This window comes from Solea senegalensis, linkage group LG5 (assembly GCF_019176455.1).
Source record: "Solea senegalensis isolate Sse05_10M linkage group LG5, IFAPA_SoseM_1, whole genome shotgun sequence".
NCBI lineage: Eukaryota > Metazoa > Chordata > Actinopteri > Pleuronectiformes > Soleidae > Solea > Solea senegalensis.
The window spans coordinates 22,164,736-22,191,042 of record NC_058025.1 but is presented as its reverse complement, the minus strand read 5'-3'; the positions used below and the strand labels follow the sequence as shown (position 1 = coordinate 22,191,042).

Below are 26,307 nucleotides of genomic sequence, written 5' to 3'. Positions count from 1 at the left end.
AGCTAAGGTGACTTATTGTTTTTTAATTTTCTACACACGGCAGTATATACAGTACACAACAGACTTTTGAATCTGTAAATACATTGGATGATGTATACATATATGTATATACAAGATATACATATTTATACATCATATGTATATATTTCTATACATCATATGTATATATTTCTATACATCATATATATATGTATATATATATACATATACATATATATATCCATCGTATATACATCATCCAATGATTCCAAAGTGTGTTTCAAAGGTTTAAAGCAGCGTTATGTGTTGTTACACTTCCTGTTTCCATGTCTCCATGGTTTGACAGCGCTCGTCCAATCATTGTAGTCCTCACATGCGGCGCAGTGGCGATAGGGGGCAGCAGTGAGGCACTTTGATAAAAACCAGACTGTCACCGTGGTGTGGGGCCACAGGGATCTGCGCCACGGTGAGACACGGCACGGTCACGGTAGCAGCAGAGGAGAGGGACTGGAGCGGGTTAATGCGGTCCTTTAACACAGGACACTGCCGCACACACTTTCCCAGCATTTCCGGAGATAAGGGGGCGCTCAGGGCTATCTGCAGTCACACAGGGAAGAGGAATTTGTCCCAATTCAACATCTTTTTATTCGCAATTGAATTGAATCGTTGAATCCGAACAGTGACCGGAGGGACGCGGTCAGTAGCTGCTGATAGCCACAGCTCAGTGTCTGTCGGTTCTTCTCAAAGTACACACAGTGTTTTAAGGTACGTCTCCACACCACAGTGTGTTTGTGTGAGAAAAGCAGTGCGGGAATTCAGGAGCTGTGTGTCCGCCATGGAGAACGCACACACGAAGAGTGTGGAAGAAGTTTACAGTCATTTCTGCGTCAATGAAAGCACAGGACTTTCCCTGGACGAAGTCAAGCGGCAGAAGGAGAAATGGGGCCTAAACGGTAACGACCACAGACACACACTCGGGCCCACACTAACGCCGCCGGTGCTGTCAGTGCCGTTCACAGTTAAAAGTCGTGTTCTCTGTGAGCTCCACGGTGCAGTTTGTAGGTTAAAAGTCACCGGCACCGTCAGCCCGGGCCGGCGCTTTACTGACGTCATCAATGATGACCTCAAGGGTTTCCCATCGCTTACATTTTTCTACCTGTTTAAATGTCCACTGCATAATATTTTGGAGGATGTATTAACAGAAATGTAATATACTACCCATATATTAGCTTAACATTTAAAAATGAATTGGGTTTTGCAGCCTTTTATATGTACTTTTAGGCAAGGTGGGCTTTTTTGTGGCGGCCATCTTGAACCGACCTGTTTCTACTGAAATGGACTTGAGTTTTAACAGTTAAGTTTTAACAGTTAAGTTTTAACAGTTAAGTTTTAACAGTTAACAGTCACTTAATGTGTCATTGAAATGAAAAGGCTCTGGAACAGTACATCACGCTTAAGTTTGGTATGGAAGTGCTCAGCGGGGGCAGAGGAGCCCTCTGCTGCAATGTGCAGTCTCACCATTAGATGTCACAATTTCTTAGATGGTGTACCTTTTAACCGCTAGTCTGAATATGTATTGCAGATGTCAAAATTAACAGTTCAGACTTCTCCGATGTCACTTTTTCCATTCATGTGTATGGGGTTTGTCATGACTGACACAGGGGAACATTAAGCTAACAAAGTATGCACCTGTACACCAAATCTAAAATGTTTTATGTTCTTATCCCAACCTGAAATGGAAGATTATTCATTCACTTTCCCCACACCAAAGTCCATTGAGAAATTTGACATCACATCACACAGGAGTTCTTAAGACACTGCTGCTTTCATCCGTAAATTCAAATGTGTTATTTTGCGATTCAAATATTTAGTTTGGATTGACCTTAATGACACAGACGTATGGAACGAGGCAGCAGTAGATCAGCAGCACCTGTGTCCCTGTGAGCGAGGGAGCAGTTTGCAAATTTCCAGTCAGATTCGGCCGCCTCACAGTGCTTACAGCTGCAAACGTATACCGGAGATATCGTGGACTCGTGGAGCAGGCATAGATTTTATTCGGCGAGCCTTATAATACATGGCTAAAATATTTTTTTTATTCTGTCCACATTGGCAGCCATGTGTTTAATCCTTGAATTGCAGGTAATCACAATGTGAAATGTGGATGTTTAAATATATCTTAATTCTGAACATACATATTTCCATCTTGATATATCAACATGTTATGCCAGGGGGATTATGAACTCTAAGGAAAGTTATGAGTTAGAAGGAATGAAGTAGTGGGTATGTTAAATGTTCAGATATCTACAGCATTGATCCAGGCGTGCTGTCATGCATTAGTGCATTGGGTGCATGTGTGTAACATTGTTGCACAGTAATAGCATTTTTTTAAATCATAGAGAATTTGTTGTTAAAACATGGTGACGTTGGTGAACACGGCAGCCTGAGCAAAAGTGCCTTGAGGTCCAGCAGGCATTTGACACTGAACTGTGGCCACGGGATCACTGTAGTAACCTTATCTGGCTAAGTTAATCTCTCTTGTCTCGGACCTAAACAGCTGTTTTATATTAATATCACCTGGGAGGCCATGGAGAGCCTCCCCCCTCCTCCCCTTATATCATTTTGACCTTTACGTTGATTGGAGTTTTCTGAAATCTAAGTAGCATCATAAAGAAGGCGTTAAATTATGATTGGTTCTGTTTCATGATGAGATTTTAAGGCAAACATCCAGCACATAAGAATACAGCACAAGCCCTCCTGTTAGACTGTATGTGAAACTGAACATTCTGGTGGTTTAACTCACTATTATGTCACTATTATCAAAATCAGTCATTCCTGTCTCACTGATCACAACCAACTCATCTTATTCTAGGAATCAGTTCCCCCTCAAGAAAGGAAGTGGGAAGTGAGACCCGTGTCGTCATGAGCTCAGAAAAGTATTTATTCATACCCTTACTGCCTTTTTTCTCTCTCTTTCATACGTTTCCTGTGCTGTACATGGATTGACTGCACACACACACAGAGTTACCTGCTGAAGAAGGTAATCACTTGTGTCACAGCTGATATCGTTACTGTCTTTTTGTGACATTTTTTTTATTAACAACTCCATTCTCTGCAGGGAAATCTTTATGGGAGCTTGTCGTTGAACAGTTTGAAGATTTACTTGTTCGAATTCTTCTGCTTGCTGCGTGTATATCTTTTGTAAGTATATGTGTAGTATGTTGGTTTTTCTATGTTGCCTACAACACAGTCTTGCTATTGTTAGGATTTATGTTCATGGATGGGATAATATACATGATTCATTCACAATAAGTTAATGTTATCCTGCCAAGACACAGTCCTAGTGATTTAATTTGGAGTGCCACAAGGGGGAGCTCTTCTTGTCATCCCAAGACCCTCGTGAGTTATATTCATCTTGCCACACTCAAAATCTTGTTTTTCTACCATTACATATCATAAGCTCATGTTTCCTCTGTGTACTTGGGCTTAAAGCTAAAATATGAATCATAAAAATAGTGCTGACAGAAGTCTCCACCTGTGTTCAGGAAGCTTATTAAAAGCGTATTGAAGATTATTTTTATGATATCCTGCATTCTGTGAATGGATCTTGACACTTGTGCAGCTCCTCTCTGTGCCTGTGATGTTATTTATTTATGTCAAGACTAAACCCGCTCATTTGTATTCTATGCACCGCGTTTCTTCCTTTCTTAATGCCTCATCCTACAAATGGTAATTGAGATGGATGAACTACATATGATCTTAAGTCTTTAGGGAATCCAGGCACAAGTTGCTGCATCCTAGATGTGGCTTTCTCACATTAACACTGAGTGAAGAAGCATTTGTGTGAGGGCAAAACATAGGACCCATGTGATGAATGCGGGGGGGCAGGGCACCAGACAGGCATTTATTGCGCTGCATGGCGTTGAAGTGTGAACGTCTTCAGTTTATGTAACCCGGCTGAGGTTACACTCACTTATTAGTGAGCTAAACAGCTGAGAGTGCTCCTGACCCTTCTGAGGAATGGTGACAACAGCACTAACGGCATCCAGTTGCTTTCCCCGTGTACCAAGTAAGACATTTGAGTGGTCAGGCATGGCTGCTGTGTAATGTAATGTCTCACACCTCTGACTTCAGGTGTTCAACAGATAACTGTTATGTTATAGCTCCATTAACAGTCTTTAGGGCTGTGTAGTATGTTGAAATTGTGCTATCATTGTATATTCAAAGTGTTATCATTGTGCCTTGGTTTTGTTTTACTATCTGCTCCTGTCAGAGCTGAGTGAGGGAGCATTTGTGTATATACAGCATCAGTAGCGCAGAGGCGGGCGGGACAAGAAGCGCTTATCCCATCAAACTGCTGAATAAATAGAGTTTTGAGGACTGTTCCTCTGCACTTGTTTGTTTTCGGTCATAATCCGACCTGTTTGCAGTCGTCTCATTTTACTAGTTACAATATTGTCTCCGTTGTCTTGACGTGAAACAAATAGCTTCCTGTGCGCAGCATGGAAATGTCACCAAGTGACATTAGATCTGAGCTCTGCACTACAGTTTTAACGACATCAAGATCAACTCCTCCTATTGATTGTCTTCTGCCACATGGGTGAAGTGATCTGTGTCTCTTTTTACCAGCCCTCTCATGTCATTCATAGCGTGCCTGCGAGTGTGTTACATGACAGACAGACAGACAGACAGACAGAGAGAGAGTTGGTTGGTATGTAGTGTGCAGTGCCCGCTCAGGTCAGGTGATACTGAGGTGTCAGTGGCTGCTCTCTGACGAGGGAACAGAGCACCACTCAAGACCAAATTTGGACCTCACCCATTGATGGGAGGTCTCATCAGACAACTGCGCACGCCCACTTCAACATAAATGTGTTCACTCCCGTGCCTCAATGCACACCCAAAGAATTTGGAAGCAAATCAAAGCCATTTTAGTCATGCATTCAGCAGAGATACTTTGGTCTCTCTGATTGATGGGACATTAAATGATTGCTTGTGACACACTGTGTAATTTTAGGACACTTTTCCCAGAACAAATCAAAAGATGCTCTGAAATGGGAAGATTAGTGGAATTCTCACCTTGAATAGAGTTATTTTAGTATTCCTGCATGATAACAGATGTGTAGGGCTGCATCAAATTCTTCTTCTGTTCCGTTTTAGTTTCAATCAATTTGTGTTTTGTTCCAAAAAAAGACGTAAAAGATCAAACTCAGAGATATTCAGTTTAGTCACAGTGCAGAACATTCACATTAAATACGAAGAAATCTGATATCTAGTTTTTATTTAGAAACAAAAATAGATTCTCCAGTAAATGCAATAATCAATGAATTGTTGCAGCTGAGAATATCAGCGGTCGCCCACAGTAAATGTGATGCTTGTATTCCTTTCATAAACGGTTGCTTATCAGAAATTGTTTGAAGTTATTTATGTTTTATTTCTCTCAGTACATGAGACAGGACCTTGACTGTCAACAATCGGTTGAACAAACGGTTGAATCGTAACATTACTGAAATCAGCCACCACTGCTGTCACTAATGAGTTTCTTCATGTGCCAGTTTGAATGTGACTGCATGTCTCTTTATGTTATCTTCTCAGTGAGCTGATGCCTGCTGGTTCAGTAGATAATGAATGTTTCTGGTTGTGTTTTCAGGTCCTGGCCTGGTTTGAGGAGGGTGAAGAAACAATCACAGCATTTGTGGAGCCTTTTGTAATCTTACTCATTCTTATAGCCAATGCCATCGTCGGTGTGTGGCAGGTGAGTAACTACCACTGCAGTGAATTATCCTCCATATTTGGAAATTAGACCTGAATATGTAGTGTGTTTTTCTCTTTAGATAAATTTCCCTTGATTTTACAGCTGGATTATTTATGAGCAGACAATGAAAGATAACAGGGTAATATTGTACAATAGACCAGGCTTTCAAGGCACTTTAATCCTTTTAAAATGAATGTGTTAACTAAGGTCAGCATGGATTGATTATCATTGTATGACTCTAACAATTCTATTAGGTAGACCCAGCCTTATTTGATGATGGTTGTTATTGTGAAAGAGCTCAAAGTGTTGGTCTCATCTTGATAAAGCAGCTTTTTCAAGTGTACACCAATGTTTCTCGACATTGAAAATCAATATTTGCTCCTCCTCTTCTCCTCCGGTATAAATATGAAGGATCAATGATGCAACAGATGCGATAGAATGATGATGTTGTGTGTTACTTATGACAGACATGATGCTGCTTCTTGCAGTGTGAACAGAGTTTTTTGTTGCTCCATTTTACTTATTTGTTTTTTAAATTCATAAACAGCATGTGGCATCAGCTATGGCCGAAATGGTGGTCACAATTCTTTTTGATCAATTTTGAATGAACCATAATTTATGGTGATTTATTAGTTGATTATTGGTGATTTGGACAATTTGTTTAAATTTTAGTGTCATTTTGTTTACATCAAAAACCTGAGACATGGACCAATCTGACATTGACAGTGGACCAACGGTGCTAACCAATCATTTAGCATAGTGCTCCAGTTAAACAAACTTACCCAAGCTAATGCATATTTTAACTTTGAGTATTTTAACCTCAAGTCCAACAGAAGCATGAATTATTATCAGTAAATCTAGTGAGTTTTCACCTCACCAGGAACGCAATGCTGAGGATGCCATTGAGGCACTTAAGGAGTATGAACCTGAGATGGGGAAAGTTTACCGGCAGGACAGAAAAACTGTGCAGAGGATCAAGGCCAGAGACATCGTGCCTGGTGACATCGTAGAGGTTGCTGGTGAGTTGAATCTCTCTTTATTTCTTTGCATGTTTAAACAGACATTCACACTTTAGCTAAATCATGTTACGTTGATCTTTAAGCACGGGTGGACTCTGCTTTGGTCGAATGTGTTTGCACTTTACTTCGGTGTGTTAATGTTATGATCTGCACTGTTACTATTGATCTGTTGTAGCTGTGTCATTTGTGCTATCATCATTATTATTATTATTATTATTATTATTATTATTAATAATATTATACTTTACTTGCACTAAAAGCACCTGGTATATGAAACAATTAAAATTAGAAGTGTAAGCTGAAGAATATTCAGCCAATCAAGGTTGAATTGAATTGTTTTGATACTGTATATGGACCTCTGTTGGGCAAAGGGGAAAGTTGATGTTTATATCAAGCATTGCTTGTTTGTTTTGTTGTAAATATACGCTTTTTGTCCTTCAAAGAGCATCCATATATATGTGGTGTTTTAATATGATTGTTCCACTCCTGTGTTTGACTCGGCCTCAGATAAAACCTGCTGACCGGTGTATATCATGTATTTTGAGACATGCTTATTAACCTAGTGTCACAGTAGGATGAGGACAACAGCCAGTTTCCTGTCAGCGAGTGTCTGTCTGTGTGCATTTGAAGTTTACCTCAGTAACATGGTGCTAATGCATCCTCACAGTGTGATGCAGTATGGAGTGGTTCATGCTGCTCAGGTCCAGTCAGCGTTTTCATCAGCCTGTACGTTGTGAGGATGTAAAGCTTTGATTCCCTGTTCTGCCTCATGATTCCGCAGAGGGATGTATAGAGTTGTGTTGAAGAGTGCTGGAGTCCTTCAAACACCAGTGTTATCTTCACACTCTGTTTAACCCCCAGCCACTGAAGTGATGCATAGTTTTTCTGTGCGTAGTGGCTGCTTTTATTTTTAACTGTCATTGGCCATTTAGATTATGGAATGCATTATTTTTAGAGGCAGTGACAGTGGTGAAGATGACAGGTGTCTGTTCCCACCCTGTATGTGCCCTTCCCATCATGTTCGGGGAAACATGGGTGCTACACTGGGACAATGTTCAGCATGAGTCCTCTGTAACCTTGACAAGGGCAGATGAAGCTAATATTTCTCCTTGGAATGTAACATTTATAACATTTCTGTTGTGCTTTGCAAAAGAAGTTAGGCAGGATAGAACTGTGTGTCGTATTAAAGACCGAGTCATCAAAACCTCTTGATGGTGGATGCTTTGCTGTCAGTAGTTAGAGGCTTACCCAGCAGGCAGACATTAAAACCAAGTGCTTTATTCAGCAGTCAGGAGCAGCTCATCAGCTCCAGCTTACCCTCCAAAATCCTCCGGATATCTTCTTCAATGGTTTCTGTCAAGGTGCCAGTGTATAAATATATTTTCCTGAAGCTCCAAAGTGACCCCTGCCATGGAGAGGAGGAATATAATGACGCAGATGCAGGCCAGCCGGCCGTTGAGCTGCAGTTAGAGGACACAGAGACGAGTTCTCAGTGGCTGCTTCAGCCGTGAGGAGGTTAGCCTGTAACCTGTCAGGAGCCTCCTATTCACACCTCATCTCCCCTGTTAACCCCTGCAGTCACATGCTCACTGAAATCTTTCATCTCAGGCAAAATAACACATTTTAATGCTTCTTTTAGGATTTTTTTTATATCTTGTGCTGTGGTTTACTGTTTTCAAAGCTAGGGCTGGTGTCAGTCTAGTCCTGCTCTGTTGTTGAGTCCTTGTGTCTGCTTGATAAAATAGTTGTTGACAACATTGTGGCTCAGCGAAATCATGCTGTGCTACATCACAACTAACAACTGATATATTATGGAAATGTGCTCACTGTCATTGGATCACATCATTTGCTTAAATTAAAATAGGTTTAATGTAGAGTTTCCTCCATTTGATAAAATAGATGCACAAAATTGCTTCACTTAAATGCATAACCTGCAGTATATGCATATTATGTATTGTCTGCTCTGCAGTGCACTTGTATGTTTTATACACAATGTGTAACCTAACTAATGAATACATTAAACCGGTCCTCAAACCTATTTCAAATACATTTTTTGGAGAAAAAAATAAAGTTTTGTTGACTTTAGTGGCTTTCATCAATGTTCTTAGAACCAAAATGGCCCAACTTTAAGTTGTTAAGAATCATTACGAATTACACAACACAATGTAACATAATGGATCTGAATCTGTCCACCTTGAGTTAACATCAGATCAGTGTTTGAATACTTTTGATGTTTTATCGTATTATTTATGTGCTTGTTTAAAATGCCTCATAAAGGTTCACATCACTGCACTTAAACCATTAACAGTGATGTCAGCATGTGATGGATTTCCTGTGAGCTTTCACTGTAAGCCACCAGTTAAAAGTGAAGTTTAAGTTTGGTGTGAAGAGCTTGCAAATTAGTAGATGTTGGCCTGTGGAGCTCAGTGGGTTTGTTCTCTGCTGCCCGTGCAGTGCAGTCTGGAAGTGATGGTGTACGGAGGAGGATCTCTCCTGCTCTCATTGTGCTGGAGAGAGAGATGACCTTATAGGGAAGCGCTTTGTGGATAACCAGCCCACCCCACCATGTTCAATGCACAGTGACCCTACCCATCAGCACCCGCGCCCTCTGCTAAGATTCCAGACACCACGGATAGTACAGTATGTGGCATTTAATGTGGTCTGGCAAGCGTCCGTTGTCACGGAGGAGCTGTCTTTTGGCGAAGGTTCCTGATTTGTCAGCAAGGCGGAGAGAAAAGGTCCTATCCTGCCAACTGGGGAATCAGGCTTTAGAAATGCAAAAAATCCTCATGTGTTGTCCTGCACACAGGCAGAGGGAGAGCTTTTAATTCAAACCAAGCTGAATTAATTCACATGAGCAGTGCACTAAAACTATTTTGTCTTCCCAGAAGTCTATTTGATTTTATTTCATGTGTTTTTATCTAGAGTTTAACATGTTTTTATTAAAATATATAAGTACACTGCAGTGTTGACTCATCATGTAGGTTTAATGTTGTTTTATTTCAGTTAATTATGTGTATAATTAGTCATTATTTAAGTATTATTTTATCAGAGTGAGGGGGAAAATATCAGCTATCAGCTGCTCTGTTTTCTAAGGAACAGCATTGGCTATAGTGAAACCCACATCGGTTTGACCACTAGTGTAAACTAAATGTGTAAACACACAGAGCCACAGAAACAGGCATGTAAACAATAAGTCATTTAGTGCTTAGAATGCCTAGAGTTCATACTGTGGCATCTGCTTAAAGATGACCGTTGAACCAAGTGAAGGTTTTTTTAATGAGGAAGAAGACAAAAATCTACATTTTTCTCCAGTTGTTTGTCACTGGCCTCGTTTATACGTGTTTAAATATACTTTAGTGACTTATACTTAAATGAGTACACACAATAATAATGTGATGTCTTGATTCAGCCAGGAATGGCAAGATACAGCACCTTACATTCAATTTGTCTGCAGCTTCTCAGACAGAATTCTCATGATTGTGTCATGTTTACTGTACATGTACTAATGTTTGTTTCACTACACAAACCTACAACTCACTAAAAGTCATAGTTTTGTAACTATGGCAATACAAAGAGTTTGATGCTTTGTGGAGGCTCACTGTGTTGCTGCTGTTTAAAATTCATGATGGACAAAGACGAAGCAGAGCTCTGGTGTTTACTTTTCTTATGGCATAGGTTGGGATCGACTCCCAAAGTAAATTGACACAGGTTTGCAGTTAGGTAAATATTGATCGATTACCACCAGCTAACAAACAAAACATATTTACTCTGTTCTTGTTTGCTAATAACTGCTCAGACCTGGTATTTTGTCTCAGACCTGGTGTTAACGTCCGATTGCTCAACAGCTCAAGCTGTTGTGAATGCGTCCTCAGATCGATCACAAAAAACACTTTCACATTCAGAGATTAACATTCCTGAGCATGTATGAATGTAATCCATCCTCGTGACTTATCAGGGACCTTCTCCGCTCACATCCTCTCATCTGCTGTATTATCACTATATTTTTACTCTAATCAAGCTCATGTGCTCACTCACAGTATTTCTAGCCACCACCACAATATTGACACTGATTATCACAAGAGTTCTTTTTCTACTGCTTAAAATCTTATTTTTATGTAACATCCGCAGCTTTGATTCACTCAAATTTCTCCATCTCCCTTCCCGTCACTCATAAACTCACTGATATAACCAGTCGCACTTGTAACAGACATGACATCAGTGTATTTGTGAATACAGGGTGAATGAAGCCAGATCTGAACTCGTGGACTCAGGATTCACATCCAGAAGGGATATTACTGTGAAGTGTATACAGTCATACATGCCTTCAGATTACTGAGGACCGATAACGCCAGTTCTGAATGTGGCCACAGTTGGTCTGGGACACATGTAACCACATTATTTAGGCTGTATGAATGTGTCCTGGAACCAGGAGTGGTACCTGCTTCGAGGCTTGATATGTTGTGCTTCAGAGGTGGTCTTCCTCACATAGGAAGTGCGTCTCTGTCATTTTGAACCAGTCTGGTCATTTTCCTCAGACCTGCTGAAATACTGAGACCGTCCTGTCTGGCAACAACAACCATGCCACGTTCAAAATAATTTTTCTTGCCCATTCTGAAGCTCCGTTTGAACTTCAGCAGTTTGTCTAAGCCTAAGTGCATTGTGTTGCTGCCATGTGATTTGCTGATCAAACATTTGCATTAACAAGCAGTTGAATTGGTGTACCTAATGAAGTCCTCATAATATTATTCAGTCAGTAAAGACACATGCATCTTAATCCCAGGTGTGAGTTTATGTGCTGTCCTCTTGTGGTCTTATCTGCTAAATGACATGTAATGTAATTATCACCCAAAACATGTTATTAATACCAGGAGTGGACCAGGCCAAAGCTTCTCTAGTGGAGTTGGCTGTTAAAGTATAGAAGGTGAGCAAAAAAGTAAATTGAATGGAGAAGAGCAAGAAGTGACAAGTTAGAATTTGACATATTTATTTTAGAACAATCCATTTAGATCGTGTTACACTTGCATTACCTTACATGAGTTAATACAGCTGGTGAGTTAATCGAGCTGTGTTGGAAAGTTGTGAGACGCTTCACCTGTTGACCGTTCTGAAATGGCCCTTGTAACATGACAGAAGGTCAGCCTTTTGTTCAGCTGCCATCTGCACATGTATCCTCCATGCTGGCCCTGTTGAAGCCCGGCCGGCCCAACCACACATGGCAGAGGCAGGTGCCAGTCAAAGCTGACGGCTCTGGCACCTTTACTGCATCGCCTGCTGCTGATAGGTGAGCATGTAAAGGCACCTCAGGGAGTCTTACTGGGTACATGGAGCTTTTGACACTGACAAATGTGTGGACTATTTGACCTTTTGGCACGCACAAAGGTGAAAGAGTGATCATGCTAGAGGAGAAGCTTGTACTGCTACCAAGTAGGATGTTGACAGAAAGGGATAGATGATTTACACACAATAAATCAAAGCAGGTCTGCGCTTTAACAGCCTCAGAACAATTCTGTTGTTTCAATGTCAGAGTGAACAACTGTCACAGCTTATCCCTCTGTCCTTGTTTCTTGGCTCAACTCTCTCAGAGGTTGTGTTTCTTCAAAAAAGAGAAAAGAGCTAGCACAGGAAGTATTACACAACCATGTAGGATGTAACTGTAAAGCTTTTTGGCTTCTAAGACAAATTCCAGCCTTTGCTTTCTGTGGCGCAGCTAAAGAATGATCCTTTTCATGTCTGGAGAGATGAAGCTGTTTCTGTGAAATGGGTTACGACTGTGTAGTCAGTCTGCAGATGATTGATCCATTCCAACAGAAGGTTGGGTGTAGTTTGTGTGAATGACCATGGGCCTGCATTGCTCCTTCTTTTAAGCTGGTTTACACCACCTTTTCAGAAGTGCTCCAGAGCTTGACTTTGGCCCTTCTCAGAAAAGCTGTCATGGTTTGTCTTGATCGGCCAATGCCTGCTGTTAGATCAGAGTTTCTGGCATCCCTGTCTGGACATCAACTGGGTTTGACAATCGGCCAACTTCTCACAGGGTCATGTAAAATAGTGAGAAGTCGATGCCCATGAAGCCAAAGTGCTGACATACATGTAACTATAACAAAGGTGTGCGTGCATTCATTTGGAAATGAGTCAAAATGCAACAGGGTTGTCATGATACAAGAATTTGAATACTGATACCTAAGATCTTTTATTTTTGATACCATTTTCATTAACACAGGGATCATAATTACATTTCCTAAAATTAAGAGACATAATTTTTTCATAAAGATCATAACAATACAAAGGGCATCAATGACGAGTTGTCTGACATCGTGTTGTGTGACTCAACACTTCATAGCATTGTTTGTATATAGGCTGATTTGTCCTCAGCTTTTCCCTCATTGTTTGCATTTTATGCAAATGTCACTTTCGTTTCTTTCATGTTTGACCGACACTGGTCGTAAATGCCTTTCAACAGCAGCAGCAGCTGCTGCCATGTTCAGCCAGCTCAGTGTTGTGAACGTCAACTAGCATTCATGTGTTCAGCTGCTATAATACTATAATACTTTTTTCACCATATTGGTGGTGATGTAGAAGAGCTGAGGTCCACTCTTTGTTTTGCTGTGCTGTGGGCGTTGGGGAAAATATCAATGCTTTCCCCATTTTGCATGTGTTGTTGGCCACACGTCTATTTTCCCTTCCCTTCGTTCAAGGGCATTCAGGGTTTTGGATTACAGTACATGTAATGGGAATCTTGACATCAGGAAGTTTAGATCTTCACCTTAGCTTTTGTTTGATTTTTATTTGGCAGAATTTGGTGGAGATGAGGTTCTAACTACACCATGATCTTTGTTTGAGTCTTATGTAACAATCTGACACCATTAGCATTTTTAACAAAGTAGGCTTGTAAGTAGACTACTACGCCTACAGAACTGTGTCACAGCCTGAGCCAATTCCCCAGTTTCCATTGCCTTTATGTACCATTAGAAAGCCGAACTGGGTCAGTGCAATTTCAATGTACCCAAATTGGCCTTTTCCTTTGAGACGAGCCTTTTATGGCTCACAAGTCCTTCATTTCCTCCTCTTTCTTTGGCTTTCTTGTCTTTCCCTACAATGATGGCAGCGCCTCAATGAGCTCTGCGCCATCAGTTGAGTTTGAGTTTTAAAGTTCATGTCATTAGATTAAACATTTGTAAGACCTGTTATTTAAATGGCTCTTCTGGATGTGTGTCATTTCAAATAGATGACATGTTTATTTGTTTTTGTGAATCTTTGACAGTTGGAGACAAAGTACCTGCTGACATCCGTATCTGTTCAATCAAGTCAACGACCCTGAGGGTTGACCAGTCCATTCTGACCGGTAAGACGTTTCAGCTCATGCACCAACCCATGACATTGTTTTTTTATGTATGTACTATAAACATGTATTGATTATTTAGCTTTTCAGAGTACTTTACTCTGGTTGCTATTCTTATCGCATCCCAACTTTTTGTTTTAGTTCAGCCTCAAAAACTATTCCATCTTCTACGTCAGTGCTCATTCTTAATAAATCTTTGAATGTACTGTGTTTCCCTCACATTCATTCAGCAGCTGTACGACACCACTTCTAGATCATTGAGCTCGGCTTCTAAAATGTCACACAATCATTAACATCAATATGCCACTGAATATCATTCATAACTTGCTTCATGTGGGCATCTACACTGTAAGTAAAAGGCCATTCCATTTAAAACAATTATGACTTGAATAAATATGGACACCAGCACAACAACACAGGTATTGAAGACAATTCTTGATGTACGTTATTCAGCCATAAATAGTGATAGGTAAAGGGCTGTATTTACTTTACTCAGTTTTCATTCAAATGCCTGCCTTTCATGTTAGCCCACAGTTTAGAACATGAATGATTGAACAGACTGCAGAATGAGTCCATCATGGCAGTTATTTCTAAAGTGAAAGATCAATAAGTCGTATGAATGATCAGCATGGTAGATTTTTGTGCAGCGATACCTGCCTTTGCTTTGTTCTCAAGATCATCTGCAAAGGAGTTTTACCTGACACCATCTGTGTCGACTCTGTAGGTGAATCTGTCTCCGTCATCAAACACACTGACCCTGTGCCCGACCCTCGTGCTGTCAATCAGGACAAGAAGAACATGCTGTTCTCTGTAAGCTCAGCTCTGCACAAATGATCATGCACTCTGTCAACTTCCTCCAAAAACACAGTATTTGAAGATGTGAGATGTAATCTATTGAGCCAACATGTGTATACCTGTTGCTTCAGGGCACTAACATAGCAGCTGGAAAAGCCGTGGGTGTGGCCGTTGCCACTGGTGTCAACACAGAGATCGGCAAGATCCGTGATGAGATGGCAGCCACCGAGCAGGACAAGACGCCCCTGCAGCAGAAGTTGGATGAGTTTGGCGAGCAGCTGTCCAAGGTCATTTCCCTCATCTGCATTGCTGTGTGGGTCATCAACATCGGACACTTCAATGACCCCGTCCATGGAGGCTCCTGGATCCGTGGCGCCGTCTACTACTTCAAAATCGCCGTGGCGCTGGCTGTGGCTGCCATCCCTGAGGGTCTCCCTGCCGTCATCACCACCTGCCTGGCCCTGGGCACTCGTCGTATGGCCAAGAAGAATGCCATCGTCCGTAGCCTGCCATCTGTCGAGACCCTGGGCTGCACCTCTGTCATCTGCTCTGACAAGACAGGAACCCTGACCACCAATCAGATGTCTGTCTCCAGAGTGAGTCTCTCTCACTCTCTCACACACACAGTCTCTTGGTGCACTGCTGAGCTGTTTGGTATTACTGTAAAGTGCTTTGTCATCTTTGCTGTTGGTGCCTGTTGTTAGTTTAAGGTGACAGTCAGAGAGATTTAAGCCACCTTAAATACATCTGTCAGCTAAAATGCTAATACTCTGTGTGCAAACACAGATAAAGAGGAGTGTTCCTCATCATCTGATCAGTTATTCGGGTATCACACCACTCTGCCACTCCTCTTATCTACATTGAGTTGGTGAATGACTTGCAGTGCTGCAGTTGCATAACTGACCTTGCGTCACCGAGCTGCAGAGGCTGTAGTTCCTTTCTCTCCGGCTCTGTGTGTGTGTGTGTGTGTGTGTGTGAGTGGCACCCTGGTGTTAAGAAGACATTTCAGCATTTGTTAGTTTATCCTTCTCTGTTGCCTGTCTGCTGCTTTTTCACAACTACACTATGGCATGGCCCAAATTAGACAATAATTTGTGTCTTGTATTAAGACAGTTGCTTCAGCATGTTGTATTGGCCTTAATTAAATAAGCTTACAATCGTGCAATATCTGCCTTTTTCTGTGATTTGTAGTTATTCAAATCGTTGTTTGTTAAACAATTGAAAATGGAAATGGAGGTGGTTCATGCAAACAATGAAGAACAAGATCCTCACCATAGTCCCCTGTCACACACAGTCTCACCATGAGATGTCAAGAGTTATTACACACTGCACTGTTAAAGTTAATAATCACTTTGAAAAATGTATTAATTTCTTTTGGTAAACATTCTTTCTCAACGTATTCATAATAATGGAAGTGTCTAATTACCAGATCATGTTGTGTGTGTGTGTGAGAGAGAATCAAAGCTTCCTGTGGGAGTAGGCCTGGCACTGCAGCTTCTTCCTTTTGGGCACAGCTTCTTTCTTTACTCAGGCTCCCTGGCAGTCTCTACTGTTTACTTGTGCTGAAAAACTAAACATTAGGCAGCGGGCCACCCAGCCCGGCCATTGCTGAGACCTCACTCTGTGAGACTGCAGGCAAATCTACTAAAATAAAGTTCCAGGTCCACTTGGTTTGTGTTTCTGTGGTGTCTGTGAAGACACTGGCAGCCCATTCAAAGAATGACATGACATGAAATGATGATGTCTGCTTTGTTTTTGTCCCATCTGCTCCTTTAATTTCCAGATGTTTGTAATGAACAAAGCTGAAGGAGACAGCTGCTCTCTGTCAGAGTTCACTGTCACAGGATCCACATATGCACCTGAAGGGGAAGTGTGAGTACTTCATGATTCACTCTGTGAAAACTGAAATATCTCACTGTTTGATTTGGGTAATAGTTTAGTTGTTGTATGAAGCACTCAGACACACACACACTCGTCTTGCTGATGAAATGTGCTTGCCCTCAGGTACCACGATGGTAAACAAGTCAAGTCGTCGGAGTACGACGCCCTGGTTGAACTGGCCACCATCTGTGCCCTGTGTAACGACTCCTCCCTGGACTTCAATGAGGTCTGACCCCTGCTCTCTCTCTCTTAATGAACATACTGTATGTAGTGCTTAAAGTTTTATGAATACACTGAAGGATAGAGTTTGCCAAATGAGTAAATGCAAATGTTAGGCTAAACCAAAGGGCACAGATTTTAATACTCGTCGTTTAAAGTGATGGCTTATTACTTCTGACAAATGTGGCCAAAAACATAACCTATTTTTTTTCTTGGTGGATGTTTTCACACCCTGTGTATGTCTTAATTAATGTCATATCTTAAAAGACAAAATAACAAGATAGATTTGTGTTATGATTCAAAACAGTACAGTTTTTAAAAGTGAGAGACCTCAGATGTTCTTTTCAATATCTTTGCACTTAGGTAAACTTATCCACCAATATTTAAAGTTTGAAGGATAAAACTAATGCTAATGTTGTGTATGTCTCAGGTGAAAGGTGTGTATGAGAAAGTCGGAGAGGCCACAGAAACGGCGTTGACCTGTCTAGTGGAGAAGATGAACGTCTTCAACACTGAAGTCCACAGTCTGTCAAAGATTGACAGAGCGAACGCCTGCAACTCGGTGAGTGACAACATCTCCCTCTTCTGCTCACACTGCACATATGCACTGCTCTCAGTCAGCAGGTTCTCTCACTGTGTCCTTCTGGTCTGAATCAAGGTGATCAAGCAGCTGATGAGGAAGGAGTTCACCCTGGAGTTCTCCAGAGACAGGAAGTCCATGTCCGTTTACTGCACCCCCAACAAGTCTCGTTCTTCCATGGGAAAGATGTTTGTGAAGGTAAACTGAAAGAAATGTGTGCTTCTACCATAGTGTGAGCTGCTGCCCACTGGTGGCTTCACTTAGAATACTGAATATTATGAACTGTTTACAACATGTACTGGATGTTTTTAATTTTGTTTAACTTAATGTAATAAAGGTGGACATAATCCAGTTTGAATAGGTGAGTTAATGATCTGTGACCAGAAGGCATTTTTATTTACAGTGCGTGATTGACATGGGATTTACAACCACAACATAACAGTTCTACTCGTTCAGTGTGTGAAGCTGTGACCTACCATATTATGAATATTTATATTCTTCTGTTGTACCCACAGGGGGCCCCAGAGGGAGTGATCGAGCGATGCACTCACGTCAGAGTAGGAAACAGCAAAGTTCCCCTCACCAAAGGTATCAAAGAAAAGATCATGTCCGTGATCCGTGAGTATGGGACAGGTCGTGACACCCTAAGGTGCCTGGCCTTGGCCACACGAGACACCCCCCCTAAAATGGAGGACATGGTTCTGTCTGACACAGCCAAGTTCTCAGAGTATGAGGTGAGTTTCCTCTCAAATTCCTCTTAGGATGGGAGTATTCTTTTCAGTAGCAAACACTCAGTCGCATCGCTGTCTCTCTCCACCCAGACCGACTTGACCTTCGTTGGTTGTGTCGGCATGTTGGACCCTCCCAGACAGGAGGTGGCTGCCTCCATCACACTGTGCCGCCAGGCTGGCATCCGTGTCATCATGATCACAGGGGACAACAAGGGCACAGCTGTGGCCATCTGCCGCCGCATAGGCATCCTCTCAGAGGAGGATGACATCGAGCACATGGCCTTCACAGGAAGAGAGTTTGATGAACTCTCACCAAGCGACCAGCGGGACGCTGTGACTCATGCCCGCTGTTTCGCCCGCGTTGAGCCCTCGCACAAGTCCAAGATCGTTGAGTTCTTGCAAGGATTTGATGAGATCACTGCTATGGTATGAAGTCTAAAAGCTTTGATTTATAGTCTTGTTTACATTGATCATTAGCATTTAGCATGAATTAGATATTAACCATTTAAAAAGGCTCACCTAATAAATTCTACTCCGACTTAACCTATGATATCTTAAGAATACGTTGGCTGCTTTTTTTTGCTACAGGGAACAGAAATTTGTCCCAGAACCAAAAAAATCAGCACTTTTACATCACAGCACACAGGAGTTGTTGCCTCCATCACTAAGTTCAATTGTTATTTTATGACTATTATGGTCCTTTTTTTCCAGATTTACCAAAGTAAAACAAACAACCAAGTGGACATTGTTTCAAATTTCACTTCATAAGATTTTAGTTAAAGATGTTTTTAGGTTAGCTCTTTTTCTTTTCTTTTTTTTTTTAGAAGTGGCTTGAATCAGTAATCTCTTCTGTGTTTTCACTGAACATGTGTCGGCTGGTCCCATGTGCACCCTGGGCATTATGAGCTCACACGCGTGTAAGATAAAGACTACGTGTCAAAACCTCATAGAACCATGCTCCAGAAATGCTGAAATACCCGTTTATCCCTGTGGTTGCCTTGTCTTTGTTGGACTTGTATTGTTGCACTGTTACACGACCAAAAGATGGTGCTGGCTGAAACCAAAAGGCTTGTCCACAGACAGGTGACGGAGTGAATGATGCCCCTGCTTTGAAGAAGGCAGAGATCGGCATCGCCATGGGCTCTGGCACTGCAGTAGCCAAGTCAGCCTCTGAGATGGTCCTCGCTGACGACAACTTCTCCTCTATTGTGGCTGCTGTTGAAGAAGGCAGAGCTATTTATAACAACATGAAGCAGTTCATCAGATACCTTATCTCCTCCAACGTGGGAGAGGTGGTTTGGTGAGTCTCCTCAACGCCACGTGATTTAAATATGAAGAGGAAGTGATCACATATCTTAACAGGATAATTTGATAAATTCTCCTTAAAGCATCTTTCTCACTGCCGCACTGGGTTTCCCTGAGGCTCTGATCCCAGTCCAGCTGCTCTGGGTCAACCTGGTGACTGATGGCCTCCCTGCCACCGCTCTCGGCTTCAACCCCCCTGATCTGGACATCATGGAGAAGCCTCCACGAAACGCCAAGGAGCCCCTCATCTCCGGCTGGCTCTTCTTCAGATACTTAGCCATTGGAGGTTTGTTGTAGTGGTATCACACACACACACATACGTCTTTATATTTCCCTCCTGGAGTTTTATACATGCAGTTGTTTGCTGAAGCTCATCTGCGTTTGATGATGATGTTATTTTGGTTTCTCTCACACTCAGGCTATGTGGGTGCAGCCACTGTGGGAGCTGCTGCCTGGTGGTTTATGCTGTCAGACGACGGTCCCCAAATCACTCTGTACCAGCTGGTAAGTCTATCTGTCAATCTGTCTGTCTGTCTATCTGTGTGTTACAATCTGCCTCCCCCCTTATTGCTCTGATTCTTTCCTCCCCCAGAGCCACTTCCTCCAGTGCAGCCCTGACAACCCAGAGTTTGAAGGCCTGGACTGTGAATTGTTTGAGTCACCGTACCCCATGACCATGGCCCTGTCTGTGCTTGTCACCATTGAGATGTGCAATGCTCTGAACAGGTAACAGCCTTTTAGATTAACCAGGAAATAATCCCATTAAGATTAAAAACCTCCTTTTCAGGGGAGACCTCACAAGACACTCAGCAGCAAAAATAGTTGTGACATAAAAGACAACAGAAAGGAAATAAAATCACCTTCATGACTTGGGTATGTTAGGTAATCTGTCTCCAGTTTGTTCATTCTGAGATTTACTCCTTAAATGTCAAATGTGAGCTGCAGTAAGGACATTCTTTTATTGTGAAGGACTCTCACTTTCCCATGTGACTGTGTGCATATGCTAGTACAACTCATAGTTGTAGCAGCAGTAGTGTTTGTCATCTCGGGAGTCCTTATGTAGTTTGTAAATGTGGTGAAATGACAAAAGAAATCATTGGAAAATGCATGGAGCAAGAACAGTGGAGGTTTGTGCCAGAGCGACGACGTGGGGAGAAGAAAAAGCATTTTAAATATGAAGACTGACAAAAAATCTGAATGTTTAATCATAACTATGACAGTTAATCAATATTTGAGATGAAATAATGACTGCGTTTTTGTTTGTTACTAAAATTACACTTCTCGTTTGATTCAAGCTAGAGTAAAATGACGAGGCTTCACTCACAAAAATGGCATGTGAATGACTAAATATGACAGAATAATGGTAAACTGTGCGAGACAATGAATGAAAGCTGCTGTGAAATGATCATTTTCACTCAGTCATCCCCACCTGTGTTCTGTGTTCTCTCCTCCTCCTCCTTCTGTTCAGTCTCTCAGAGAACCAGTCCCTGCTGCGGATGCCTCCTTGGGAGAACATCTGGCTGCTCGGAGCCATCTGCCTCTCCATGTCCCTCCACTTCCTCATCCTCTACGTGGAACCTTTGCCTGTAAGTTTCTGACACATCAGTGAAAAAATACTGACATAATTCACACAAGAGCTTGATGGATGTGTGGTGAACCAGCGGGCAACTCCAGGCTGTCAGGATTTATATGACTATCGCTGCCCCCTTGAGGTTGTAAGACTTAACTACATATGTGCAGTATGGTGCAAGTGTCTGAGGTCATCATTGACAAAGCTGTAAAGATCGTACAGTATAAATACTTCTCAATAACCATATTGATTCACTTTAGCAGTTTGATGTGCTTCTTGTCCCCGCCCCCCCTGCACTGCAGCTGCATACACACAAACACTCCCCTAGTCAGGTCTGATAGTATTGTTTTCAGATGACGAAAGAAAAACCCATATTGGTCGACATCTTTTTGACTCCCTGAGTTTTTAGCAGTCTGTGGTTGATCCATGACTTTTTTTTGATTCATGCAGGTAAAAAATGACCGTTTGCAAAAGTTCTGAACATTGAAACTGTTGCTGTAATCTAAGTTTAGAAATAATCCCTGCCTGTACAAGTTCAGGGATGTTTGGTTCAAAATGTACACTGCTGCCTAACTGGACGGCAAGATTCTGTGCAGTTATAGTAGTTATTCCTGTGGTTCATTTTTTGGTTTAGGACCTACATATGATTCACAGAAGATTATTTTGGAGTTGCCAGATAAACTTACTTAATTTTTCTAGTCTTTTACTTAAGATTTATTTCTGCCGTTAATCATATGTTCCACCAAAGTATACATACAAAGTATTTAACATGTGTTTTCAGTAGTGCATGTGTCAAATTAAGTTGAGAGGCTTTTATCAGTATTTCTCTTGAAAATGGCTGCTTGACTTAATCAAAATCAATATTTGGTCTTATAGAAAAGGAATTATACTCATATCTGCTCATGTTTATATTGGGTTATGATGGTTTGTCATCTTTAAAGTAGGTCCTCCTAAAAAAAGGTTGGGAAACTTACTTCTGAGTGTCAGTGGACTAAACCATGTCTGTTGATAAAGTGCTGTGCTTATAATGTAAAGGAAGCATGTTCAGTGTGTATAGATCAAATCAATATTAAAGAGAGAGGGAGAAGAAGAAAAACATCTACAATGAGCAAAGCACTAGATAAAAGTCTGACAGAACCAGACTCAGAAGTGAGGAGAGGTTGCATTAAGAGAGAATAAGGGGTTTGTGTACATGCATACTTTTTTCCGTCCACACAGAGATGGCGTGAGAAAATCTCAAAACGCTGGCCTCGCATTTCCATGTAGACGGAGAATACGATACTTTAGGAAGATGATGACGTCACATTCCCAGCTCTGTCTTGCGCTGGCATTCATTGTCTTGTGTTGGGAGATTGTGGCAGTTTTACCTTTAACTACTGTCAATGAAAAGTAACTAAAGTCGCTAGATATCACAAGGACACATCCTTTTAGTCTTTAGAGGTTTAACACACGGTGGTGAAAAAAGGGTTGAATTGTAAAATAAAGACAATTTTTACTTGAATAAACAAAGAGATCAGTGATTGTTCCACACACAGTCTGCTGCACTGCACATCCACAGCCTGTTGTTGTGTTTCTCCTTCTCGTAAAGTATTTGTTTATAACAGAAAGTCGGTAGATGATATTTCCTGAAACGATCCCGTGTTTACAGGGAACCTTTTGAAAAGATCATTTCACGTTTCCGTCTGGCCTCAGATGTGTACTGTTGACTGACAGCTGCCGTCCCTCCCCCTCTCAGGTCATCTTCCAGATCACCCCTCTGGACGTGACCCAGTGGCTGATGGTGCTGAAGATCTCCATGCCCGTCATCCTGCTGGACGAGGTGCTGAAGTGCATGGCCAGGAACCACTTGGACTTTGGTAAAAAGCAGGATAAGTCGATGGTGAAAGGCTGCTCTCTGCCTGCATGTGCCAAAGGCATCTCCTGGCCCTTCGTGGCCGTGTCGCTGCCTCTGGTGCTGTGGATCTACACCACTGACACTAACGTGTCTGCCATGCTGTGGCCCTGACTGACTCCAGTTCACCCTCCCCCCCCCACTCCCGTGCACCAGTGTGAAGTGGACATTAACACACAGCTAACACAGTTACATTAACTCCGAACAATGTAGAGTCGACACTTGCACCCGCTCTGACAGCCTGTGCTGGAAGATCTTTTGTATTTTACGACATTTTCACTGATATATTTTGGGGGGTGTTGGGCTTTTAAGTTGTAATTTAATGACTTTAACCGATGTTGTGTCCATGGGTTTTATTATATTTTGACCATCCTGCTTTTGGAGCGTGTAGAGAAGCCACTATGTTGGAGCTGTGTGTCGAGCTTTACAGAGAATTTACTCTATTTTATAATAATGAATATTTTGTAATTTTGGGGAGGGACTGTCGGGATCAGACTAAGGACGTGACTGCGTGGAACCGGATTGTATAATCATTCTAATTCAGGGGGTGAAGACTTGAGAATCTCTGTTGTCATTTTTGAGCTCCATGAATCCTGGTCATTCATTATTTTCTGCATTAGGCAGAGCACAGCTACCTCAGTGCTAATAATATAACCATTACTTACCCATGAGTCTTTACATTTTACAGCTGGTCATGTGTAGTGAGGTAAGCACCAGTTAGCCCTGACACAGATTTTAATGTTTAATGTACGTTTTCTTTTCTCTGTTATTGGAGGGAAGAGCAGACAGAGATGTTACCTGTGTGATATTGACCTCCTTTTTTGTTTTATACAGTCTGTCATTAAAGGTCCAGTGTGTAACCTGTTTCCATAGCCTCTGCCTTGCTTTACAGAGGCGGCCATCTTGCACCACCATGTTTCTACAGCAGCCCCGAGCAGCCGCAGCGTATACTTTGCATTTTTGCATAAGCACAACATCCTTCCTGATGTGTGAAGGCCACCGTAGTTCACTGACATGCTTGGAAAGGGAATTTGTTACAATGTGCAGTCTCACCAGTAGATGTCACTATTGCTTACACACTGGACCTTTAAGTTTGTTTACTTGAAGAAAAAATTTCATAATTTCCTTTTTTTTTAAGTCACTATTTTTTTTTTTATATATATCTTAATTACTGCAAACTTTATAAATGTAAAAATGTGCACATACTGTACTTAATATTTAAAATGGCACCAAGAAGCTGAGCACAACCTGGAGCTGAGAGTCTGATCTGTAAATAGCACACAAGCTACGACCTTTTGTATCTTTATTTGTTGTTGTGTTAAACTGCTTCATACACTCACTCACACTCGCTCTGAGTCTTTGTGCATGTGTGTTACAGTGAGACCAGGCCAGTGAGTGCTTTATTCTATAACCTGTTTGTTCCTGTGTCTTCCTCCTGTTTTTGGACCTGCATGTCAACTCTCCTGAAAAGTCGCACACACGGTTCTTGTAGTCGGTCACTGTTCATATGAAAATGGCAGCAGTGACGCAACTATGGGAATAAATAGTCATTTCATTTCTAGCTTGGATTTTTTTTTTGCTTTGAAATTACTTTTTTTTCCCCTTCTGAATTCAACTCTTTGGATTTTATTTTTGCCTTTTATTTAACATCACAGTTCAATAACAACGTGGTTTATATAGCACTTTTCTAGTCTTGATGACCTCGAAGCTGCTTTACCCCACACTTTTGCCATTCATCATCTTCATACAGCACATTTAATATCATTTTTCCATTGTTATTATCAAGCTATTATGTGATTACGGAAATGCTATACAAAATAATCACCATACTATCACCGTATTTCCGCTGCACTGTAAAACTGTAAACATTTGAAAACATTTGCTGTAATCTTTCAGATTAAACTTCCAAAATAACAAGGATTAGCTGTCAATCATCAATATTCAGCCAATCAGGAAAATGCTGTGGTGGTCATGTGACAACACAGACGACGTGTCACTGAGTGGATGACGTGAATGTTGGATCAACTGCTTGTCCGTGATGATGAATCAAATTTTTTTTACCCTCAAATTATGGGCTGCAAATGTGTCGGCTCATAGAGTATATATTGTTTTTGTCTTCATTTGCAGTCTTTGGTGCTCACAGTGGTGAAAGACACAGAAACACTGATGAATATGTTAGAGAGTTGAATTCAAAGGGCAAAAAAAAAAATATTTCCAATACTTTTTGACAAACTAATTGTTTTTTTTAAAGCTTGAATGGCACAAAGAGGGGGGCCGACATTTAATTTAGTTTGTTAGTTTTAGTTGTTTTCAAAGTCACCAAGTAGGTTTTTAAACATCACTGATGCTGCTTGTGTTTGACAGAGTGACGTTCAAGTTCCCCCACTCATCTGTCGTCATTCCTCTCATTTGCTCTTGTCCATAACTTCTGTTTCATAAAAAAAAAAAAAGCCAAGAATTTCTGGATTCATTTGTTGTTTTTTTACAGTATGTCCATTGATTTGATTTTCCCTCTCTCTCGTTCTTCTTTGCAGCCACCTAAGCCCAGCGACTGTGCTCCCCTTTACTTGCAGAAACTTTGGTTGTGTTGTGTTGTGCGTGTGTGTTTTGGGCCGCACATCTTACAGGAGCTGCATGTCAGTGAAGTCATGTGAAGACGGGGCTCGTTAAAGTTCATACGTCCTTTTTGTAGAAACGGCAATACGTAAAATGTCTGATGTAAAATTAGCCAGTCCCCCCATTCTCCTGCATGAAGAGCCTTAGATTACAAATGCGATGTCATCTTTTAGACTGAGATCTTAGTCCTGTGTACAGTAACTTGTACATGATTCCATTGTGCATGTCCGCTCAGACATCTTTTACCTGACTTAGACCATGTATAGTGTTGGTATATAGAATAAATGACATTCGTCAGATAGTACAAATGTTAAATAAGCTCAAAAAACACAGTTCATCTTTCCTAAGGAAATACTTTTATGGGATATTAAAAAAACCAAACAGACTGTTTTTCTTTTGTTTCTTCGTTTTTTTGGCGACATGTTTGGAGCAGATCCTTTTGTCATACGTGCAGGGGTGCATGTGTGTTACCATGACGACGGCAGACAGACCCTCCACTGGCATCTCTTGCCAAACTGCTGTACTGTATTTTCAGAGATGATTGTATGATGTATCACATGAACTTTGGTTTCAGGTAAATAAAACTGTCATACATTAGCCGAGTTTGCCCAGTTTTTCCTCCTGTACAAAGCT

At 41.4% G+C, this 26,307-nt stretch overlaps 1 protein-coding gene across 2 annotated transcripts; it reads left to right on the top strand.

Moving 5' to 3' along the window:
* Positions 1 to 414: 414 nt before the first annotated feature.
* atp2a2a (ATPase sarcoplasmic/endoplasmic reticulum Ca2+ transporting 2a) lies at positions 415 to 26,271 on the top strand. 2 transcript variants are annotated; one of them, XM_044025768.1, is made up of 21 exons: positions 415 to 932; positions 2,999 to 3,016; positions 3,095 to 3,177; positions 5,624 to 5,728; positions 6,609 to 6,747; positions 14,009 to 14,089; positions 14,811 to 14,896; positions 15,013 to 15,477; positions 16,665 to 16,753; positions 16,886 to 16,988; positions 17,412 to 17,543; positions 17,640 to 17,759; positions 18,077 to 18,295; positions 18,383 to 18,718; positions 19,372 to 19,592; positions 19,681 to 19,883; positions 20,016 to 20,101; positions 20,190 to 20,323; positions 21,066 to 21,183; positions 22,903 to 23,023; positions 25,593 to 26,271. In XM_044025768.1, exons 1-21 carry the CDS (start codon positions 815 to 817, stop codon positions 25,598 to 25,600), a joined length of 2,985 nt encoding a protein of 994 aa, XP_043881703.1. In that variant the 5' UTR covers positions 415 to 814; the 3' UTR covers positions 25,601 to 26,271. The 2 variants fall into 2 exon arrangements, with proteins under 2 accessions (XP_043881703.1, XP_043881702.1); XM_044025767.1 differs by having other exon boundaries at positions 22,903 to 26,271.
* Positions 26,272 to 26,307: the final 36 nt, after the last annotated feature.

Bases quoted from the DNA above. Each gene is read 5' to 3' on its own strand.
- atp2a2a (XM_044025767.1), top strand. From the start codon at position 815: ATGGAGAACGCACACACGAAGAGTGTGGAAGAAGTTTACAGTCATTTC. The intron at 5,729-6,608 runs GTGAGTAACTAC...TCACCTCACCAG, and splicing joins CCATCGTCGGTGTGTGGCAG to GAACGCAATGCTGAGGATGC. The intron at 19,593-19,680 runs GTGAGTCTCCTC...TTCTCCTTAAAG, and splicing joins AACGTGGGAGAGGTGGTTTG to CATCTTTCTCACTGCCGCAC.